At 44.2% G+C, this 14851-nt stretch overlaps 1 protein-coding gene across 3 annotated transcripts in view; it reads left to right on the top strand.

The window, feature by feature from the left end:
* Nucleotides 1-525: 525 nt before the first annotated feature.
* Nucleotides 526-14851, top strand: part of dmd (dystrophin) — a 137805-nt gene continuing 123479 nt past the window's right edge. For 2 of the 3 annotated variants that reach the window (XM_086111300.1, XM_086111318.1), the window contains exon 1: nt 526-673. In XM_086111300.1, coding sequence (XP_085967426.1) covers nt 592-673 — 82 coding nt within the window. In that variant the 5' untranslated portion in view covers nt 526-591. The remainder of the gene's footprint in view (nt 674-14851) is intronic. The other variant, XM_086111308.1, reaches the window with a different exon arrangement.

Consider the following 14851-nt stretch of genomic DNA (forward strand, 5'->3'; position numbering starts at 1 on the left):
TTATGCATTTCAATGGGCGTCAATAATACAGACGTGGATTTTCAATATTTGTGGGCCGGTCCGGTCCCTATCCTCCGCGAATACCGGGGGTCCATTGCAAATGTTAATTAGAATTTTTTGTGTGTGTAATTTTTCGAAAAGAAATGTATGACATGGCACTGTTGTTAGAATGCTTCGAGCTTTTTCCACCCGGAAGTACCCGAGACTTCATAATGGAGACAAAAAAATGTCTACCGGATAATGTTTGGAATGTCAGTGAAATAATATTTTTATCAGCAAGTACCGCGTGGTGTCGGTTTTTACGCATGGCGTCTGCGAACGAAAACCGCCAGACAACGGACTATTTCGAGATGAGAATGTCGCGGCGACGACCCCACGCCACCCCACTCCCGAGTCCGCACACCTGCTTGGATCCATCTCGCTGGGCGAGACACATCTCAGCCGTCGTCGTCCCCTCTTGGCTGGAGTTTGGCTCCCGCGTCCAGTCTGTGGCTGCCGCTTCTGGAGACTTTGCTCCATCCAGCTCCCCTTTGGATTATCCGATCCTTTGACCCATAAGGTAGATTTTAGACCCGGTTTCCCAGTGGACACATGGCGGAGGCTGTTCGACCCGAGGACTATTGCGACGAGGCGCTGGAGGACGAATTTGGAGAAATCATCAAGTGTCGATCTGGTAGGACAAGATAACTTCGTGCGCGTCCGAGGGAAAATGCAAATCAAGTTTACCAGTTCACCCCCACAAAAAAACATACATTTCACATAATTTTTTTTGATATACCATTTTAATAAAATAACCAAAAGGGGAATGCTCATATGTGGGTTCCACCTGAGAGAAATCAGTGGTGGCTAAAGTTTTCCCACATTGCAGTTCGGCAGATGTACAGAAAACACTGCGGTCGAAGTAGAAGTGCTTATTCAACTTTTGCTGTAATTCGTAGTCAATAATAATAAAATAAATACAGACACTTTACTGAAGTACAAAGGTAAAAAAAAATACAATTTCATGTCAATTATAACCAAGTTTTGATCTCTTTATAATATGTCCTATGCGGCCCCACTCGTGTAAAACTTAAAAAAAAATGTTTATGGAATAAGAAGTAAGCAGCAAAATCCACCCTATTTTATCCATCTGGATTCTTGGGGGGGAGCTATTTTGCCACTTGCTGTCGACTGAAAATGACATCACAGCCTCAAGCACGGCATGTCAAAGTCACGTGACCAAACCCAGAAAAAAAAAACGGGCGACCCGTGATTGGTCGTTACAAGAGGTGGGCATTCCCTCAGTACCAACAGAAAGTCCGTCACTCCGTCACTGATGGTCGAGCCTTTTTCTCACGACAGAAATTTTGACCGCCGGTTGTGTCGAGGATTTATTTTGACCCAAAGTGTACCAAAATTGCAGATGTAATATCCTGCATGTACGGCGCTTGTTATCATTCCTTCGCCTTACTTTGTTCCCGTGTACAGTTGGTTGTGATGCGTTTTGAAAAAAAAAAACTGTTGATTTTGGTCAACTGAAGGAAGCTAGCAGCTTTCGACTGGTGCAATCGGGTTCTTTCGTCAAGACAGCATGACAGGCTGAGTTTACATTCATGTCTCCCCAGTGTTTGTACTCATTTGTAAACAAATCATTTTTGCGATATATTTAGCATCTAACCGCCACACAAGTCGGCCGCTCTGCGCCTTGGCGTCGGCAAAAGCTCCATTCAGCGGATGCTTTGGACTAGTGATCAAGCTTTGCATGTATTGACCGAAGGTTGCTTTGCCTCACGAGCTTCCGCTTGAAGGATGCGAACAACCTGAAGTCAGTCAATGTAAAGCTTTATCAAGCTTCGGAACATCTGCTTCATCGATTGTTTACTGGTTGCGAGTACAAGTGCATTCTTCCGGATCGACTCTCCCTGGCTTTTCATGGAGTTTGGTGTTTTCGTCGCTTGTGTCGCTAACGCCCAGCTGCTACGTGGTTTGTCATGAACAGATTCTGTTTCGAGAAACTTGCCTCGGATTGCGTGAATAGTACTACGCGCCGGAGAAGTGCGACAGTCATAAAGCTTCGCAAGCTGGCACCGAAGTGACTTCTTACCAGGCGGCAATTTTACAACGCTGATCCAATTGCTGCTCCATTGGCGCGTCGCGGGCAAGAGAACGAATATGCTCTCAAATACCGCACAGCCGAAGCCGTCACATGCTGAAGGTCTCAATTCTGCCTGAATGACACCTGAAACTAAACCAGGGGTGTCAAATCTACGGCCCGCGGGCCAGAACCGTCCCCCACAGAGGTTCGATCAGGCCCGCATGATCATTTAAAAGTAAAAACATGCATAAAAGACACGGAATGAATAGTTTTTATATGGTGCAATTCATGGATTATCCGCTAGGGGACACACTGTTTTGATCAGAGAAGAAGACAACAGCAGTCTCAGTCTGTCACTGAGACAGACCTAACACAGGAGACACTATCAAGGACATGTGAATACTTTCTTCTTTACACATTTAATAGCACTCTCCTTAGTTTGTAAAGTGTAGGCAGGGATTACGTTTAGATTTTATACGCACATGTGTAAAAGGTTTAAAAATTCCTTTCTTTATAAATCTCGTTAAATCCTAAAATGAATGACTATCTTTTTCAATACAATTTACTACGTTGCAATGCATGTATGTGAAGGTGTTTCATGAAATGTTAGGTAAATGATATGTTCATTAAATTTCAACATTTTCCCAATGTTCTCATGCTTCCTTAGACCAAAACAAAGGAAATACATATTATTTTGGTTCTTTCTAGCAGAGTATGGTATCATTTTAATGGTCGGGCCCACTTGACATCTACCAAGGCCGTATGTAGCCCACAATGTGAAATGAGTTTGACACCCCTGAACTAAACCGAAAAAAAAAAGTAAAATGAGTTTTCACACATTCTGTTTTGATCAACAATTGTTGCTTGGTTTTTGTAACCACTCCGAATTAGGCAAAAATCTCCACAAAATGGACTGGCTCCAAAACTTTGGCGGCGGCTGTGTAAGCAGAAGCCACGAACGGGAAAATTCTGGTGCAGATTCGGAGAAAGATCAGTTCGGACCAAAGAATTAATTTCTCGTACAGGACACTTTTCACTGGAGCCAAGTTGGGGGAAATGTCCCATCACATCCAGCTGATGGCGCTGTGTTTAGAAAAAAAAATTGCTTTGCGTGGAAGTTTGTCATGAGTTTCGGAACAGTATCATGTCATCATCAATCCAACGAGTCGCACGGACAGTATTTGGCGAATGTCTGCGCCACACCGACCCCCATTCACTTTTTTTTTTTCTAGAATAGCATTTCATTTGTTGTATATTGTTAAAAAAAAAACTTTTGTTAAGCAGATCAACTGGTGTGGGGATGTTTGAGTGGACACCGAATCCATCACATAGTGATGAGATGAGGCTTGAGGTCCTCTTTTAGAGCGTGTAAATACCGAATGTCCTTGAATGGTGTACTGATGGGCCAGCTCCAGGAAAGTCGACAGACTTTTTCTCTCTCTCTTTCCTTCTCACCCCCCCCTCCCCCCCGCCCCCCGTCAACCTCTACTTCCCAAGCTACAGCTGGCGGGTCATCTCATGCTGGAAATAGCAGTCAGCTGGCTTGTTGGACTGCCGGTGTGGGTGTCAGATATCTTCTTGGGCGGTTACCATGTTCTCTCTCTCTTCCCCTTTTTCAAGTCCCCAACTATCATCTTATTGACATTTCCAGTGCATCCCATTTCCTGCTCGCGATGGTTAGGTGGCTAATTGCCCATTGGCGATGAGAGAAGAAATCCAATGTCATTCTTTGCGTTGTTGCCTGCTCCTCCCCGATTCATCTTCGCCTGCCCGAGTGGGCACTCGGTTTGGATGGCAAGTTGTCCCTGCACTTGGCAAAGCCCAGTCCCGGGCAAGCTAGAACATTCCACATCGTGTGAGCTATCCAAAGTCAAATTGTTCTTTTGATGAATTGTAAATTGGATTTTTCATCAACTTTGTATTTTTAGCTTTGTCTCTGTTAAAACGGTGCACGTGATGTGTAATTTGACGACTACAAACACAACTGTCTTTGGTTTGACCTTATCCAAAGCACATGACTTGTTGGTTGGGCAAAATATCGTTATAGTGATTTATTGGCATGTGGTACTGATCAAGGTTGTAAGAGTTAATGAATACTAACGACATACCGTAACTAAAACAAAAATAAAAAAAATTAAAAATTCCAAATAAAATGAAAGGGAAAAAAAACCTGAAACTGCATCATACATTTAAAAAACTAAACTGACCTACAATTACAGTGAACATCTTGCTCTTTGTCTTTCATTGTCATGAATTTTCAGGGTTAATTTTGAGCCAGCAGATGGCAGCACAGTCCTTTGGCCAGCAACCACTGTCTTTTGTATGTGTTCCGAAGAAAAGTTTGAAAAGAATCCTGTAAATGCAGACAAACTTACAGATGGACCTAACCATACGTAGAGGTAAAACCTCAAAACGACAAAAAAACAAAACAAAAAACATTAGCTTGTGGGCGGCCCGCTGGTCCAGTGGTTAGCGCGTCGACCTCACAGTGGCGAGGTCGTGGGTTTCACCCCGGCTCCGGCCTTCCTGTGTGAAGTTTGCATGTTCTCCCCAGGCCTGCGTGGGTTTTCTACGGGTACTCCAGTTTCCTCCCACATTCCAAAAATATGCATGGCAGGCTGATTGAACACTCTAAATTGTCCCTCGGTGAAGTGTGAGCGCGGATCGTTTGGTGTCAGCCGCATTCGTTTCACGTGGCGAGTTCAAGTGACTTCATTTTCCGAACATTCATTTGCTACTCCTCCTCACCCTTCACTCATCTCGTGCCTCGGCCTCGCTTGCTTTCATATCAATTTGTATGTTTTATTGCTTCGAGCTCCTGCCCAGTTGTCCCGTTTTCATTCAGCTCTGCACGATCATCCGCATTGTGCTACCCAAACATTGTCAGCAAATGCTCGTTCCACTTAGAATGTGCGTCTCAATGCTGAAGAAAAAAAACCAGGCATGGAAGAGGAGCAATGGGTCCTAAGATGCAATTAAAGCGAGGGAAAGGTGGGATTGACGGAACGATTCTGAGAAATGAGACAGATGGCTGGTGGGGGGGGGGGCAGATGGAGGTGGAAGTTTGGAATGGCTGACGTGGAGACGGGGATGTTGTACTCGGCAAAAAGAACGAGCGGCTCACAGGGTTTTCTTCTCCAAGAAAAACTGGGCGGAGTGTCAGGTTTGACAATCATGGGGGCGGGGGAGGGGGTACTTAATAAACTGGACAGATTCGGAGCTACTTTCAGAGGCTTGTGTTTACATTTTATAAAATAGTCTATCAGTCCCTCCGCACCCCCTCTACCCTCTCCCGTCCTGAAAGTCCAAACACGAGCCAGTTTTAAAAGTCATCAATACAGGAACAAATGAAAGGGGCTGTCACAAAGATGACAGAGTCAGGGCTGAAAGACACAGAGGTGGGGTTGGGGTGGGGCTGGGGGGTGCTGGGTAAAGGGACAGGCTCAGATTGCAGTTAATTGCTGTTCACATGAAGTGGCAAGTCAAATGGTAATCACTCTCCAGCTCCAGTCTTCTCCTTCTCCCGCCGGCCTCTGGGTTTTTCGTTTTTGAGCTCAGAGGAGCGGCATTTAGCCCGACATTATAATTAGCATGTAGATTACATTTTCGGGCACAACCACTGCCGGCCGGCCTCCACAACTCCAATTTAGACGGGGACCCTCCTCGAGACAAGAAACCAGGACAAAAGATGACACCTTTTTTAAAAATAACTTTTCCAACTCTTTGGCGAGATTTTCCTGTTAAAAGAGGCATCTGGAGGTTGTCGGCGTGGCACGGGACTAAGGGGGACTTCTTCATCTTCTGTCTTGTCACGAACCTGACCTGATACTGCCAGAAATTGGGCTACAGCAAAAGTCCATTTTTGGTCCCTCAATAGGAAATATTGTCAGCGCGAGAAAAGAGCCCCCCCGTCAGGCTATTCGCAGTCTTCATTTTCCAATCAAAGTGGATGAAGCCACGAAGGAGGACAACTGCGATACGATGAAGTTGATGATTTTTACACTTTTGAAAACGAAGATGAAAACAATCACAATGCTTGATTTGCCCCCAAGGGAAAATTTATTTCTACCCTGGCATTCAAACTTCACTGAAACCTTTACAAACTGATGGGATTGCTTTCTCAGACGATTGTTACGGCAATTACACGTTACGCACTCTGCGACGAAACAAGGTGCCGCTTAACAGCCTATTAACTCTACATTCTTATTCGCTGGCACCCACATCACTCACCAGTCACACACACCCAAAGTCACAAATACAACAGTAGAACGTGAAGACAGTGACACCAAGTGGACAAAAACAATACCTCACATTCTCATGTTATTTGATTAAATCACGATAACAAAAAAAATATTATTTTTATATCCAATGACTCGATTCATCGATAGAATTCTCAATCTTCAAAATAATCAATCGCTGCAGCCCGAAAGCTTCCGCATAACTCAAACGCTGGGAATTGTTCACGCGCATCCGTATGCATCTGTATGCAGCCAATGTGTCTGCTGGTATCTGCCAAATAAGTTGGAGCAGACGAAAGCACCCAGTGATTCACGTCTGGTGGTTGTTACTTAATTAGATTTCATTTCACCCAGGCAAAGGTGTAACTCAATTAAAGCCAATTTTAATTAGCCGCCCCGGCTCCGCGCACTTTTCCTGTCACGTGGGCGAGAGTCGCCTTTTTGATGGCTTCTTTGTATGCCCCGAAGCAGAAATTAAATTAATGACGGCTCACATATCAATTGGCACCTCTGACAGTAAAAACGCAGGACGGTAGTTTTCCAAAGTTCTTCTTTCTGTAAAAATGGCTGCGGTGAAGGGTCGGGCGTAGTCAAAGTAACCAATTAACATCATCTGTTCTGCAACAGATTTTCAATCTGAGAACCTCTGGGTACACATGCTGTGTTTCTGATATATTTCACTTCTTTATATTTATTTATTGGTTTGTTTTGTCAGATGAATGCTCCTGTTTCGTCTTTCACTCAATGCTTTGTGTTATACCCGGACCTTAAGCGGTCCAAACCACTGCCCAGAAAGCTCAATATTTTACCTTACACAGTCTAAGATGATCAAAAAATTCAAGTGAAAAATTGTCTGTAACAGCCTGTCATTTCAAGTCATTTTCGAATGCGGGTGGGTGTGTCAGATGAACGCACTGAAACGGTGTCTGCTCTGTTGCCAGCTGCCAATCAAATACCAGTGCTACGACCTGAAAAAAAAAAAAATGCATGATACTTTGTCAAGTTGCCGTCTAATGCCACGTTTGAGGCACATATACTTAAAAGCACCGTGACGCATCCGTATGCCCGACCGGCAACGAAGCGCTCTAAAGTGGTCACGCCACCCCGACTATCTGAAGGGAAAATGTACGGGGTGTTGCTAGCTAGCTAGCTAAATGTCGATCAAATGCTGACAAACTATTTTTCAATTTATCTCCACGGTTGTGAACTACATCCTCCTCTGTGATGACATTTTTGGCAACATCTACAAACATTTCACATATTCAGAAACAAATCTCTGAATTGACTAGACAGACTCTGAAAAGCAACCGTAGGCCCCCCTGACTAATGTAAGTGACTTTTATGCCACTGCAGTGCTTACCAATTTCAAAATGTGGAGTTGTTCAAACACCACCTGTCATCGACTCTACGTACACTGTTCATCCAGTGTCTTCTCCTTTTGTCTAATTTTAAATGAGTCACACATCTTCACCTCTCAGTCATATTCCCACTGGTGGATGTTTTCATGTTTTTTTCTTGTTTTTGTATTTTTTTTAAGCATATTTTTAGATGAGTAGACATCTCCCAGTGTTCCCCAGGGTGTCTGTCATTGCTTTATTTTCAAATCACTCCACCGAGAGCCGGATCATTCCCCACGGGCAATGTGCTTTAACCACACGATAAAGATGGCTGAGCAACTTGAGCCAGGAATCAAGCTCAAGGTCCCCCGGCAACCTAGATAGCTCGCCCTAAAATGTCTGTTTTTACACATTAAAATACATTTAGCAATACTTTGGCAAATACAAATCCGATTTCCCAAAAAAATGCCTATATTGTATCATTATTTATTGAGCGGGCAAGGCCTGATTGATCATCAACAGACCCATCAGCCACGAATATCAAATAAGCTCCGTTTTATAATTTTTGCTCATTAAGAGCTGAGCCTCACCCTTTGATGTGACTCAATCAGTCGGCAGTTCAGTTCGGTTCAACTTTGTTTGATGCGCGATTGATGGCTGAATAAATCAAGGACCCGAAAGGGTAAACACCGTTGCCAAAGAATACTTTTCTAGCACACAAGTTCAAGCAGACATTGCTAGCATGAATCAGACGTTGCACGACAGCACGAATGAAGTGCGGACTAAAAGATTGTTTGCTGACCGTATTTTCTGCACTATAAGGCGCTTCGGATTATAAGGCACATCTTCAATGAATGGACTATTTTAAAATCGTTTTCATGTATAGGGCACACTGCATTATAAGGTGCATTGAATAGAAGAGAAGCTACAATAGTGGCTGCAGTTGCGCAATGCAGCCACTAGATAGAGCGATGCTAACGGGAATACAATACAACACAATACTGTACAGCTTTATTCATACCGAGTCTTCCCAAGTGCTACAGCTGTAACAAAGCACTTTACAGAGCTTTTATTAAAAAAAAAAAAAAAAGAATATTGATCCATATGCAGCTCCCTCAGGATGTAGCATGAAGCACGAAACAAAGTCCATAAAAATACAGTTGTTGTTGTTTTTTTTCATTGGCAAGCCGTGAGAACCGGTCACCTACACGGAGATGAAACATATAAATACAAATGGCATTACAAAACAATAAATGAAAGACAAACGTTCTGAAGACAATTGATTCAACAGAAAGGCACACAAACCTCGTGGGCTCACATTCGACTGCTCTCAGGCTGCTGAATAAACATCCTTGAAAACCTGCAAGCGTTGTAAATAGCACAGCCACCTTATGCTGTGTGTTCTATGCTATTTGCTAATTTATTATATTTATTCTACAAATATATTGCTCATGCTATATTTTATATTGCACTTATATTGAACTGTGTACAGTTTTTTTCTGAAACATTTATTTTGTGCAATGAAACACTTTTTTCTTCCCCCTCCACCCCCAGTTTTGCTGCTGTAGACTGCAAATTTCCCCAGGTTATCTTATCTTATCTTATCTTATTCACAAGGGGCTAAATATCCTCAGAAGTCTTACTTGTCTTCTTCTTCCTTCGTTAAGTCAATAGTTAACTGTGCTTTTGGTGTGATCTTCATTTCATAATGGCTGCGCAGCGCTTATAAAGTAGTTGTCCGTGTTGGTGAATGCACATGTTAGGTTACAATTGGTACAATTATAATCATCACTCGATGGCATAGGAACACTAACGGGGAAACAACTCACTGGGGACTATAGAGAGAGTTCGTCTCGTTATATTAGGCGCATCGGCTTGTAGGGCGCACTGTCGGCTTTTGAGGAAATTGAATGCTTTTAGGGCCTTATAGTACGGAAAATACGGTACTTAAGCTGTCACTCAATTGCGAATGGGGCGTGCAAAAGACTTTGCAGTGTGCGAACCACTCTGGTCAGCTTCTTTTTATGTGAAGTATCCATCCACCAAATTTCGACTGCATAGCCCAGTCGGGGAACCTCGCAGTTGCTTTTGGGCAAGAGGCGGCGTTCCGCCTGGACTGTTGCCAGTCAATAGCAGGGCGCATATACGTAATCCTTCACATGCACATTCATCCTGCTTGGCAATTTATAGTAATCAAAAAAACATCAATTCATCCTGCACACGCACGCGTGCCCACACACACACACACACACACACACACTTATAGGGACCCCATAGAAAACTGTCTCCTTAATGTCTGAGCTCCTGAGTCCCCAACTGTGATAAGTGAAGTTTAATTAAGGGAATATTGAGAATTGGAATAATTTATTGTAACGGCCTGAAAATTGCTTCGGTTTTCCATGGCAAGAACGGACGGGTAAGAGAGAGTGAACCAAAGCACGAGTGCGCGTGTGTGTGCGTGTCAAAGAAAAGGATAGTGTTTGTGCTGCAGTTGGCGTGTGATGCACGATTCTATTAGCGGCATATTTTCCTGTTTGCACTGAAGTAGCTTTAGTAGGCAGACGCTTGGTGTAAAAATTGCCGCCTCTTGAGTTTCACACACGGGGCAAGTCTAGTTGACCATATTTGGGAATTTGTCCAACTGCGCTGCGTCCTGCTCGGCGAGAGAGGGCGTTTTCTTTTACGGTTCCGCTCTATACGTTTTAATCAACACAACTAATAAAATTGCCACTGAGCATTATTATCTTTTCAAATCCCGAGCCTTTGTATTGAATCTCAGTCGTGTGCATGTGTACCGTATTTTCCACCCTATAAGGCGCACCGGATTATGAGGCGCACCTTCAATGAATGGCCTATTTTGTCTTTTTTTTTTCATATATTGGACGCACCGCATTATAAGACGCAATTTACAATGCATCCACTAGATGGAGCTACGTTCAAGGAAATGCCAACAGAGCAATCAGATGTCAGTAAAACAGATTGAATAAAGCAGCGACACAGTTCACTTAACCAACAGCAAGTTATAACATTGACTCGTGAACGTTGAACTCTCTTGCCGCTGCTGTATTTCCGTGTTCAACTGCGAAACCGATCGCTTTCACTTTGAACTCTGCGTTGTAAGCGTGTCTCGAACAAGGAGCCATTTTGGGGTCGACATATTACCATAATGACCATACACAATACACAACGAATTTTAGGGCGCGCTGTGAGCTTTTAAGAAAATGCAAGGCTTTTAGGTGCGACTTTTAGTGCGGAAAATTACGGTACGTTTCAATCAACACAACTAATAATATTGCAACTGAGCATTATTAACGTTTTAAATCACGAGCCTTTGTATTGAATCTTAATCGTGTGCACGTGTTGCTAATGAAGTGGCGTATCGTTGCTATTGCAATTTTTAAATATAAATGAAAAAGATGGCCTCTGTGTGTGTCAAGACCTTCTCATGAACACACATGAATGCGCGGGGAAAGGAAGCAATTCCAACTTCACAATGGTGGTCCCGGCATCTCAAAGCCAAAAAAGCGGGCAGGAAACCTTGGCGTTTCCAGCCCTTTGCTGACAAATAGAGGCTCTTTAACGACACTTGTGATCGCAGTGAATAATGACTTATGGTGCCTGGTGCCCGACGAGGCCAAGTGTGTCGTGCCAAAGTGAGGTTTACTCGGCTGCTGGGTATGACGGACCGGGCAGTGGCTTGTTGTTCTGCTTGCCTTGGCAAACAGGAAGTTGACGCAAGCACTTCCGAAGCAGTGTATAATCATAATGCACTAATGTCTCTGGAGGGGTCATTACGGCATATTAAAGCCCGAAAGACGGCTGCGCACTCAGGCTTGAGAGACTAAAGATTTTTTGATCATTGTTGTTGTTGTTTTTTTTTTTTTTTAATGGAGCTTGCCTTTGTGGCGCTGCCTTCTTTCCGAGCCACCACTCCTGTGCAATTGCCAGTGTGAATATTTTAAGTCCAAGCAGTCAACAACGCGCCCAGCCCCCTCAACCTATGAACTGCTTCTGCCATCGTAACAGAAATCAAGCGTTTGCGATAATTGCTGACGAGTCTTCGTTCAGAGGTTTGCCATTAATGTTCCAAGTTGTCGCCCTGCCGCATAACCAAGGAGAGCTCGAGTTTGAGGACACAAACTGATGGCGCAGACGTCGGCCCGCAAGATTTTCTGGACGACAGTCGCATTGATTGCGCCATTCATCACGGCAATGTCCGATCTTTGTGTTTACAGATAACCGATGCGTATCAGGAAGGAGACTACTTTCAGTCTGTGGACATACGATTCCATTTGTGTTTACCACCCCCCTCCCTACCCCTCGCTTTAAGACGTTATGACCCATATCCGTATGATTGAGCCACTTCAGAGCAAAAAAAAAACAAAAAAAACCACACACACACACAATTGGAATTGTGTCACCTCAAGCATGCAGTGTGAATCCATTGGATTGCATTATTGAACCTCTGAACTGATTTGAAAAGAATCCAATTCTGGTCTGGGTTTGGATGTAAGCGCACTGCAATCTAACTGCATCAGTCTGTAACAGGAAGAGCAAAAGGAGTCTTAAATGCCCGTTAAGTGCTTCTCCTTCCTGCTACTCCGATGGATGTTTGCCGACCGGCCAATTAACGTGGCATCGGATGACCCAGGAAATAAGCCGATGGAGCCAGCCGGTGATCGAGTCACCTCAGCTCTGATCCCCGCTCCCAACAACTGGCACTCATGGAAGTTTGCAATCCAGAAATCCAACAATGCTCGCCAGACTATCTCTTCCAATAAATAATCGCGAATGTTCAAAAGACCGCAAGTGTTGAGTAAGTTAACAATTCTAATTGAAGTGGATTTATTTCATATTAATCCATGGTTAATTTTAATGTGAGCCTCATAAGAAAAAAAGAAAACCTTTATTAGTCTCGCAATGGAGAAATTCTCAATTCACAGCAGCAAAGTTATGAAAGGAAGAAGTAGAACAACAAAATATAGGAGCTGCTGGAAAGGCAGCCACTCTTGCGGCGCCATTTTGAAGTCAAAATAACAAAAATAACACAACACAGGACACAGACAGTCGTGCAATCTTCACCACTTTTCTGCATACACTTTGTTGTCTGAAGCAGTTATAGATGAAAGAGGAGAGGATCAAAGTGTCCTTTCAACAGTGGATCAGAGACGTCATGCTGAAAATGTGCGCACGTCTGCTACAAGCTAAGTTTTGAAAGCAAACCCGAAGCTGTAGCTTCCATTGACAAAAAGAGATTAGTTCACTTCTCCTGTCCCACGTAATCCGCTTCAAACTCAGATAAAACTCATTTATCAACCACCATTTTTTGGGGGGGTATAATAAACCTGATATTGTATTTACAGATCAATTTATTGGTTGTGTTTGTTTAAAAAAATACATGGGAAGTGTACCTTGAAAAAAAAATGCATTTTAACCCTTTCATGGACAGCGGTTACTACAGTGGACAGTTTGTCATGTTATCAGGTCGGGGTGTCAAACTGATTTTTGTCATGGGCCACTTTGGCCGTTACAACAGTAAAACCGAATAAATGTTTAATCATCACATTGTATTATTACATGTACACACACACAAAAAAAAAGATGGGTTACTAGTTTTGAAATCAGTCAAGTATTTGTTCAATTATTGCTTAAGTGAGTGTAAACAGGGTAACAAACTTATTGAAAAATGTTACCGTGATTTATTACGTATGACAATTTGAGATTTTGGTACAGATTTAAGCAAGGATCATGGAAGTTGATTTGCTTTCGCGGGCCACATAAAATGACGTGGTGGGCCAGATCTGGCCCCCGGGCCTTAACTTTGACACCAGTGGGTTACAGGGTGCATGAAAGGGTTGAGTCGCAATTGCAATATTGCAGTGAACAATAATATCGCAATTAGATTCTTTTTCAAAATCGTTCAGCCCTTACTCTATTTTATGATATTGCATTTGAATTTTATGCAAATGTAACCCCCTTCAAACTTGGTCACTGGGAGGTTCGCGGTCTAAGGGGCCCTTAGTAAGGGCGAACCCGCTTTGCATTTTGGTGACGATTAATGCGACAGCTCGAGAAGCTTTTTCAGCGAAGAATGCCCGAATGCTCATGAATCCATTCCGGCCTATGCAGCAGGTGGGTGGGGAGTGCGTGGAGGTTAAGCAATTTATCGGTGCTGATCCAAAGTTGTTGGCCTCCTCGTGTGCGGGGGGGGGGGGGGGGTTCCGTTGGGACTCCCCTTTGGCCGCCACCCAATCAAATTGGAACTTGAAAGTGATGGAGAGCTCGTCTAATCCAAAGAAAAGAGAGAGAGGGGGAGGAGTCAGCGGCTCCGGGACTTCAGCGGGACTATTTGTGATTTGTGAGAACCCGAGTGGGCTGCTTGACTCCCACTTGTTCCTCTTCGGAACCTCGCGGACCTTGTGATGTGATGCTCGCGGAGCAGGAGCGGACGATCGGCATTTTCGGAACAGGCGCGCCGTTCGACGGGCAACAACAATCGGAGTACGCCCGGCGTTCACCTGTTCCTTTCTGTTAAGATCGGATTCAAGGCGGTCAACGTGCCGGGGCAGGCTCGAGCGGCGCGTTACTCAGGTACGACCTCTTTATGTTAAAAAAAAAAAAAGAAACAGAAACCAAAAAAAAAAATGGCTGATCGCGTATGTCATGATGAGTCAAGTCCGCTTGTGTCCCCCCCGACGTTCATTGCCGAAGCGAGCTCGAGTCGCTTCTTGACTAAAAGTCCATGTGCGGGCTGCGAGAAATTCCTCTGCGTGTGGCGCGCGCCCGGATCGCGCGTGCATGCGCGCCCGCCTTTGCAACAAGCGTGTGTGTGTGTGTGTGTGTGTGTGTGTGTGTGTGTGCATCTTTCCTCCGCTCCCTGGTTCTCATTGCTCTGGTTGAGCCTTTCCCTGAAGGAATGATGCGCTCGGGGCTTCCCTCTCTCCTCCTGCACTGAATACAGCGGTGCCTTGGTTTACGAGCTGAATTTGTTCCGCCGTGAAGCTTGGAACGCAAATGACTGGGATATCCAATCAATATTCCCCCTTTGAATTGCAGCCAAAGGCGCTGTATTGTACACGGCACACTGACATTCACGTATTGGCTGACTTTTTGAAATACTGTATCGTTTAAAGCACAGGTGTCAAAGTCAAGGCCCGGGGGCCAAATCTGGCCCCCCACATCATTTTATGTGGCCCGCAAAA

This window comes from Hippocampus guttulatus, chromosome 1, assembly GCF_054856545.1.
Source record: "Hippocampus guttulatus isolate MCC_2025c chromosome 1, RoL_Hgut_1.0, whole genome shotgun sequence".
Classification (NCBI taxonomy): domain Eukaryota; kingdom Metazoa; phylum Chordata; class Actinopteri; order Syngnathiformes; family Syngnathidae; genus Hippocampus; species Hippocampus guttulatus.